The sequence below is a fragment of the Phaethon lepturus genome, unplaced genomic scaffold (assembly GCF_000687285.1).
Source record: "Phaethon lepturus isolate BGI_N335 unplaced genomic scaffold, ASM68728v1 scaffold18634, whole genome shotgun sequence".
Lineage (NCBI taxonomy): Eukaryota > Metazoa > Chordata > Aves > Phaethontiformes > Phaethontidae > Phaethon > Phaethon lepturus.
In genome coordinates this window covers 2,856-11,598 of record NW_010535679.1, presented here as the reverse complement: position 1 = coordinate 11,598, position 8,743 = coordinate 2,856, and the positions used below count along the sequence as shown (strand labels likewise).

The 8,743-nt window shown below is 47.8% G+C and overlaps 1 protein-coding gene across 1 annotated transcript in view; it reads right to left on the bottom strand.

Moving 5' to 3' along the window:
* Nucleotides 1-7,589, bottom strand: part of DLGAP4 (discs, large (Drosophila) homolog-associated protein 4) — a 7,693-nt gene extending 104 nt beyond the window's left edge. Inside the window, exons 1-7 of the mRNA XM_010285931.1 lie at nucleotides 7,390-7,589; nucleotides 6,781-7,142; nucleotides 5,254-5,345; nucleotides 4,395-4,801; nucleotides 2,633-2,724; nucleotides 887-1,039; nucleotides 1-148 (exon numbers count right to left, since the gene is read on the bottom strand). The exon at nucleotides 1-148 is cut by the window's left edge and continues 104 nt beyond it. Of these exons, the coding sequence (XP_010284233.1) occupies nucleotides 1-148; nucleotides 887-1,039; nucleotides 2,633-2,724; nucleotides 4,395-4,782 (781 nt within the window). The 5' untranslated portion in view covers nucleotides 4,783-4,801; nucleotides 5,254-5,345; nucleotides 6,781-7,142; nucleotides 7,390-7,589. The remainder of the gene's footprint in view (nucleotides 149-886; nucleotides 1,040-2,632; nucleotides 2,725-4,394; nucleotides 4,802-5,253; nucleotides 5,346-6,780; nucleotides 7,143-7,389) is intronic.
* Nucleotides 7,590-8,743: the final 1,154 nt, after the last annotated feature.

Below are 8,743 nucleotides of genomic sequence, written 5' to 3'. Positions count from 1 at the left end.
CCGGGACGGAGGCAGCCCGCTGGCCTGCCATAAGACGCTTGCGAGCTTCCTGGCGCTGCTTGTCTGAATCAGAGGCTTTGTCCCGGTTCAGCTGGGATTTGGACTTGGCTGGCTTCTTTGGCACTGGAGGGGGTGGTTTCTTCTCTTCCTTTAGGGAGACAGTAAGGAAAAACCCAAACATAAAATAAAAATGCACATACAGAAGCTTGCTCTCTGATATGGTGGGGGCTCTTATAGCATGAGGGACTAAGCAATGAGATCAAGTGTCAGGTGAAAGAAGCAGGACACTCATCAAAATCAGCTTCCCCAATTTCTAGAAATGTGCCATTTTACTTTTCATGGTACAAAGGCCTTCTTTGAAGTGGACTAGAGTTTGCAGACTATGTCTGGCCCAGCTATACACAGCACAGGCAGCATGAAGACTGCACTTGATCTGGAACTGCAAAATTTCGATATGCCACTCTGCCCAGAGCCATAGTCCTCCTTCCTACCCTCATGTCTGGTCAGGCAGCCTGGTCCAGGGACACAGCCTGTGCTGCATTTTCAAAAGGTTCCAGTAGGTGTTTTTTATACTACTCAGACACCGGGAATAGTTAAAAACTATTCATACAGTGCTTGCAACACTAGAGGCCTCTGTATCACTGCTTTAAGCACACACAACCACTCTGGTCTCTCTCCATCGTAACACTTTTTCCCTTTGTACAAAATTGTTTCCACTATTACTCAAGAGGAATGGTCTCAGTGCATTGCAAGGCTGTGAGACTACACGGCACAAGTGCAAGATGGTAAAAGCCCTAGAGATCTTCTGTTTGCAGACGGAAATAGGCCTCAGATACCCGGAATGTCTGCGAGGTGCTCTGGCCACTCTCAACTGCCCCACACTCACCTTTCTCTCTGGTGTCTCTGCCAGTTGCCAGCTATTAGCTTTCAGGTGGTACAGCTCATCAAACTTCATGCTGATGTCTTCAATGGACAACTGCAGAAGATCCCAAAACCCAGCTAGGTCCTGGGCTGTGGGTCTGGGATTGGCATTAGGGTTCTAGAAGGGAAAGCATAAAAAAACCCCAAACCACTTTGAGAAAGAATATACCCTCCTGGCAAGCCAAGCAGTGTGCACAGCTTACATATTCACCCCTTGTAAGTCCACCTGCCTGATAACTGCAACATCAAGAACCCACAGGAGACACCAGCCCTAAATACGCAGAGACACAATGCCATCATTTACAGTCAAAACTATTTCTGCAAAGATCAGGAAACAGAGATTTCCTATAGGAGCCTGAAGAAGAATCCTGAAGATGACACTCTCTGCAGCAGAAAGTAATAGCTCCAGTTCTCCCCACAGCTTCCCCAGCTACCACTAATCCCACAGCACTAACGTCCAACTGAAGGTCCCCAGCATGTGATTCAGAGCTAGAACACTGGTTTCATACACAGAGATCCTGATTTCAGGGTGGGTAATAATGGAAATGGACACAACATGATGCAAAGCACAGCTCTGACACCTGCAGAACTTGCATGCCAGTGTACAGCAATCTAAAGAAGCCAATATAGCTTTCATGAGCAAAATTACTTTGCTACATTCCCCCACAAAACAACCTGAAAGTATCAATATTTCTCAGGCTAGGCTGAAAAATTTTAAGTAGCTTAAGTTTCTTCCAAGAACAGAATTTTCCCAGTTCTGAGACATCTGAACTGCCATTATAGGCCCGGATTGTCTCAGCAAAGCATGGGATCAGATCTGAGCAACTCAGCACAAAGCATCGAAGGGAGAGCTCAGCACAAATCTCTGTTGAAAGCCTGGCAGCTAGTGGTGTTGCTGCTAATCTCTCAGCTGTGACCAGCAAGCAGATGCGCACCACTTCACCTCCTTCCCGAGTTTCTCTAAGTTTTTTTTTTTTTGCAAGTAAAGGGGAATTCACCTCTGAGGAGGTTTGCAGAATCCATACCATGATAAAGCTTGAGGGAAAAAACAAAACACGGATTCCCATCCATCCCCACGTTAGACCCGTTCAGCTCTCAGCAAGGGCAAACCCTTGCATTACATTTGAAGAGATCAGACTCAAACAGTGCTTTGTGACCACTGAGGGACAATGCTGTTGGGATGGTTTTATCATCCACATAATCTACATGCAAAGCAAGCATGTTTGTAGAAGAGCAGTAGACTTTTCAAACATTCCCCGCTGTTTGGCAAAACCTCAGTGGTTCACGTCAAAAAGCCTTTTAGAAGTAACAAGGAAGAGGTAGATTCCAGGACACACAGCAGTACGGCTAGTTGGGAATTCAGACCCACTGAGAGACTCAATGTATTCAGCATGCCCTCATCAGCAGTTCAAGAAAATTCCCCTGTGCTCATGTAAGCACCAAAAGGAATTGCAAACACTCATCCCTGAGCAGAGCACAGCCCAAGAACTGTCTATTCAGAAGCGAGGTTGAGGCTATCAGCCTCCCACTGCTCAGCTGCCATTTTAGATCAGCATTCATCCATCATGGCATGGTGGTAAGGTTGTAGGCTACAGATGCATTGCCTTTGTTTTTACAGTGACAGTAGCCTCTTAATACCTGATGATGTTCCTGTAGTGCTGTTAAAATACATCCCCCTCTCAAGAACCAAGAGAAATAGATCCAGACTCACCAAGTTTTGTTCACAGAGGCCATGGAATTGCTGGAACTTCTGTGACATTAGTAACTGTGCACTGCCCACTGCACTCAGGACTTTTCCTAAGACTATGGGGGAGGAAAAAAAAAAAAAAAGACCTCAGTTGAACAGACTATTAAATGCAGCAATGAACTTGAGTGTTTCTGGAGCAAAGAAACATTCCTGATTCATTAGAAAAGGAGTTTCAGAGATACCCAAGGAACTAACTGCTCTGAGGGAAAGATGTATTGAAACTATAATCCATGTCTGTCTTTGCCATCTATTATCACTCCCCCTAGAGCACATCAAAAGCAGGACAGACTGAGAACTGAGCTGGCAGAAAGTACCTTAAACTGCCTTCAGCACATCAGACATGCCACAAGCACGCTCTCAGTGAGCAGATCGCTGGCACCTGCTTGCAGATCACAACCTGCTCTTCCACTAATGCACAAGGTGAAGGTAGCAAACGGCAGGAGAACGGTCTCCAACCTCCATTTACCAGAAAGGATTAAAATATTGGCAGGCTAGAGCTTTTAATACCCAGTACTTTATGCTGCTCTTAGTGGGTTTTCCAAGAAGCCTCTGGGCACAGCAACATTCCTCTGCCTATTAATGGAAAAACACTGTATGGGCTTTTCCTTTCCAAAGGCACGGTTGAGACCCACAGCGCATGCACCATGAACTGATTTCCCTTCTCCCTGCTCTGCTGCTGCACCCAGTTAATCAGTTCTGAACGTTTATAGATCTTGGTTGGACAAGCGTAAGCTGGGCTCTCCCCCTACCCACCAAGTTCTTGGTTACAGAATCTACTAGGAGATTGCTCTTAGAGGTCACAGAGAGAATGCCAGTGTCTTTTCCTGCCACAGCACTCTTGCCAGAGGCAAAACAAGGGCATCCACTGAGGCAGGGAGAGCCCTGGCACTGCCTGTCCAGCTTGGCAGCCAGTGCAGCATCTTAGTGCAATAGGATTAGAGATTAGCTCCCCCAAGCCCTAGCAGTGACAGTGAGCTATGACTGAATCTCACCATTATTTCACCTTTCTCAGGTGTTAAGAAAAAAATAATAAAAAAAAAAATCAACCAGACTCAAAACAAAGATCCTGCTCTCTGCAGCCTAGTCACCTACTTCTATCACTCTCTGTGCACCATAGGCAAGATTTTCACCGCAAGAAGCACAGGTTTTGCCAACTCATTTGAAAATAATGGAACAAGCCCAACTGGGACTGAACCCAATAAAATCAAATGGCCTTGTGTTCCCTGTGCACGTGCTTTTGGTGTATTTAGGACAAATTCAGTGAAGCTTTCCCATATGAAGAAACCTCCTCCTTGCTGTGAAGACAAGTCCACCAATTCAACAGATCAAGCTCAGAAGCCATGTTCATTCTGCCTGACTGCCAACTAAACTGTCGCCTGCCCATTTGAGTACAATGGGTTATGCAGGGAGAAGGATCCCACAGCTTCTCTGAAAGCAATCCATTTAAGCTTTTAGCAGTTTTGAATGGTCAGAAGCTGTACCATTCCCTGCAAATCTTATATGCTGCACCACAGTATTATTTCTTACCCCATCTGCTAGACGAAGCTACTCTATCCGTTCCAAAAAAAAAGTGTTCTTTGTCCCATACTCATCTCCATGTTCTGTCTCTGTGGGCTACCAGCAATTTAACTGCAGAAAGCTGGTCCAATACTCGGTTACAACTCTTTCTCGAGGGAAGAGCTACTAGGCTGCTCCAGTCTAGTGTCCAGAGGCTAACATCACCTACCTTCTTCAGAGAGATTGTTCTCTTTGGTCTCCTGGTCCATCTGGCGGCACCAGCCTTCTAATCGCTCTGTTTCTGCCTGCAGCAGCTTCAGAAACCAGTATCCGTCCCGCCGGCAGGCTCCTGGCTGCGTGGGTTCTGATGGCGAGGTGGAGGATGTCTCAAGCCAGGGGTCAGGAGGAGGGAGAGAGGAAGGCTCCAGGGCCGGGTCATTGTTTTCTCCATAGGAGAGGTTTCTCTTAATCTGTGAGGGCTTGGCTGGTTGCCTGGTAGAGGCATCAACACCAACGGAGTTGTTGTGTTGGGGGCACTCAGCGAGGCTTCTCTCAGATGATTTACTAGAGTTATTAGGTTCCTGTGTGTCAGAGTCTGTGTCCTGTTTGGAGGACATGCTGCGAGAGTGGCTGTTTCTAGAGAGATCAAAAGCAAACATTAAATAGCAGAACTCAACCTGGTTGGCCTCACACACTGACAGTGAAATGCATTTGTTTATTATGCCTGCAGATGAGCCTCACCCTGCCCGCCCTGCCCCTCCTCACACACAAACACACACCACACATTCAGACAGACAAAATTATAAGGTTGCCTGCTTACTGCAATAGGCCGTTCAGATGAGAGGACTGACGCACTTCTATAATTACATCTTGTACTTTTAAAATTTTATTTCAAACTTTCATTGATTTGGTTGTTTACAGAACAAGTGCTTTTTGCAGCGTGTGTGTGCTGTGGAGGAAGAGCTCTCCATGGGCCCCCATTCAACACCACTCATATTGGAACAAAGAAAGGGAGAATGTCTAAGCAAAAGTGGGGGAAGTGCAATTTAAAAGAAAGGAAACTACAAAAGCTTGCGTCTTTCACTTACCGCCACTCGTCCTCTACCTGTACCCCGATGGACTGGAATTTGGTGGCTGGTGGAGGAGGCTCCTCTTTTGCCACTGGCTGAAGGCAGTCAACCTTATTAAACAAAAAAAAAAAAAATACAGACAAAAACAGACACAAGAACTTGCTGCTGGAATTCACATTAGTAGACCAGGAGTGCTGCACATACACACAGCATGCTGACACCACACGCCAACTGGAGGGTTGTCTTAGGAGAGGCACAAGGCTGCTGCTCAGGTCTGTCTCCACCTAAGAGTCAGGACTGTATCCTGCCGGGCTGCTGCCGTGTATCTGCTCCAGGAGCACTTGGCTCTGCCATCTACTGCTGGTTGTGGCACTCAGGAAAAGGGCTGTGTGTCCCTGAGGGAGCAGCTGTGTGTGTGGCACCTGACATGGGCAAAGGCCAAGAGATTCAAGAGAGGGCAGCCATCTGAATAAGACTGACAGCAAAGCCCAGCTTCCTCTCTCCCAGGGACTGACACCCTCCCTAGCTCTGGATAAGAAGGTTAAAAGGTTTTGGGAAGGAAATCCAGGCTATATGACAGGTGGTTTAGAAGCTAGCTCAGAAAAGGAAGAGGAGAGGAAAGCAGTCAGCCTCTCCAATGTGAGTTCTCTTGCCTTGCTGCCCTTTCAGCACATGTTTTGCCCCACTAGCCCTGCAGAAAAGCCTTGACTAACACATGAACCTAACTGGCCAGCCAGCCTTACTGTAAAGCCAATGGAGAACTTCTACAGCACATACACACGTGGTGGCTCAAAGCCCAGATCCTGCATTTGGACTTGCCCAAGTTCCTATCGGCAGGTAATAGCCTGCAGCACTGAACCAGCACTTTGGGACAGAACAAGTGCTCGCAGCAGTCAGCCATCTGTAACTGGGAAATCTGTCCACAAGAAGAACATACAATTGCAAATGACTTAAGTTTTGCTAAATAAAGCAATGGGTTCTCATTTGACTATATAATCAACTGCTCATTTCCATCGATTTTCCACAGAGTTAAAAGTTTCCAGCAAGAGAAGCAGCAACCTGCTGGGAACGGCGGACAGCAAGCAAGGAATTGCTCCCTCTTCCCTACAGCCCTGGAGCCATTTCGCACTGCAGCAGCCCATACTACATGGATGCCAAGTAGAAGGGCCCACCTCTCAGAAGAAAATTGCCCCTAGAACCACGATGGACAAGGAGCAGACTGATGTTAAGTAATACATAGTACAGGGCACAGGCATACTAGCAGCAAAAGGCCTCTTTAGAGGGACTCACCCCGGTAACATGGTCCCACTGCTTTAGCAAACATTTTAATTTTGTACCAAAAGAACTTAGTCCTTTCTGGTCTGTTAGGGAAAGCTTCTGCTGTATTTCACCCCTGGGAACACCGGAAGTTAGTCTGACAAGGCAGTTAGTTTCTCTTGCTATTCTAAGTGAGTTCAGATGCACACCTGGTCACACAAAATGCACACGCTAAATGGATGGGTTAAGAACATTCCTTAGGACAAAGGAGAACAAACTATTCCATACTTGTATTCCTATAGACGACAGCTTTCTTTTGGGGATATTCTCCACTTTAGGCTCTTCGCTAGTCAGAGTCCCTTTGTCACTTTTCAAAGTTGCATTTTTCTGGGGTAACTCTGGAGTCTCTCTTGCTGGAGTCACGACGCTTCCCCTTGTCACACTGGGTGTCCTGGTGCTGTCCAAGCTGTCTGAAGAATTGCTGAGTCCCGACTGGCTGGTCACCTCACTCTTGTGGTCCTGGCTGTCCAGGTAGGTGTCCTGCGCCGATTCAGTGCTGCTCTGCACAGTGACAGAGATGAACGGCTTTGATGTGGTCCGAGGTGGGACAGGAGGTGGAGTCTTTTTATATGCCACTAGGCATGATGAACCTGCAGTAATGGAGGTGGGAAGAACGGAGAATGCAAAAGACAGATTGGGGAGAGAGAGATACAGTAAAAGAGAAAGAAAAAGCAGGTCAGTCACAACATCCAAGAGGAGCCTCCAAGTAGAAGCTGGAGGCAGAAATGCAGAAACAGCCTACAGCCAGCAGCTCACACCGGGTAACCCAAACCAAAGCATAAGGGGAAGCGGAAGGCTGAGCCAGAGCTAGCTTGCAAAAGAAGTCAAAAGGAATACCATGACGTGTGAAAGGCTGGAAATGGAGAAGAGGTATAGAAAAGCCTCCCAAGAATGCTACAGGGTTTGGCAGGTGTAAACCTCCACACTAGGGAAATTTTCTTTGGCTAAACCCTATGTTTTAGTGTCCTAGTACAGCCAAGTGTCTCAGCTCTTTGTCCCATCAGTTGACAAGTTTCAGTGTCTGGACCAAGCTGGTGTTTTTTCCTATAAAAACGAAAGAAGCCATAAAGTTTGTTAGATGCTGATGATAGGAACAAACATTTGTGAAGTCCCTTAAAAACCTAGCTACTACGCATTAGAGGAAAATACATCAACTGGATGCAACAGCCAGCCCAAGAGTGGCGGGGCCGCTGCTGCTCCATGTCTGCAGATTCAAGCAGTAGTGAGGCTGAAGGTGTGTTCCCAGCAGGCACACATAGCCACTACATGTATGTATATATACGTGGCTGGCCACACAGATCACAGAAGAGTACCCACGTGAACACATACAGCAGCAACGGCCTTACCCTGCTCCTGTCTCTGGCTTGACAGGATGGGACTCCATTAGTGAAGATAAATGTACAAGGTGGATTCTGCAGCAGCTGCACTCAGTCTGCGCAGTTCCTGGCCTCCGGACATAAAAGCCCCTGAGGCCAAAGTCCTATTCCAGTTGCTGTCTAGACAGGACAGACTGCACTGGGCAGGGCATGGCCAGAGAAGCGCACTGACCAGCCACCTACCTACCTTTTTATCCCCTTACCCCTGCATTCCCTACCCTTGATCCTCCCCAAATCACCAAAACCCCTTTCTTGTCCCAACTTTGGTTCCTCCCCTAAATATCCCATTAAGTCCTGCACAATCCCAAACTGCTGCTCCCCTGCACTCCATAATGTGTCCCAGCCCTCAGTCTGAAAGGTGACCTATAGAGCTGCTCCCCACACTCATGACGATGGGTGTCACACCTAGACACTGGGGCTGAGGCATCCCCAGGAGGGGCCTGGACAGGGTGGTCAGTGCTCAGGGGTTCTTGGCTTGGGGTCCCACCTGCCACTGTGTGTCCCTGCTCTGGGCTTGTGCAGATAGGCCTGTGACAGGCTGATGGCCTCTGGGGTAGACCTGGGAGTAGCTCAGTAGGGTATGATTTGGTCTCCCCCTTCTGCTATTGTCTGAGCCCCTTCATGAGTGCAGAGGAGCTTTATCACATATAACACTGCCTCGCTTCAAGGCATAACTAGAGAGGCTCACAGAGTCTTCTCTCCTTGCACAGCACTGCCCAGCTACCCGTTCCACCTCCTGGGAGGGCCATGCTCCTGGAGTGGGACACTTAGTGCTGCTGCCAGGTTCCTCCCACAAGGCTTGTAGGTCTGTGTGG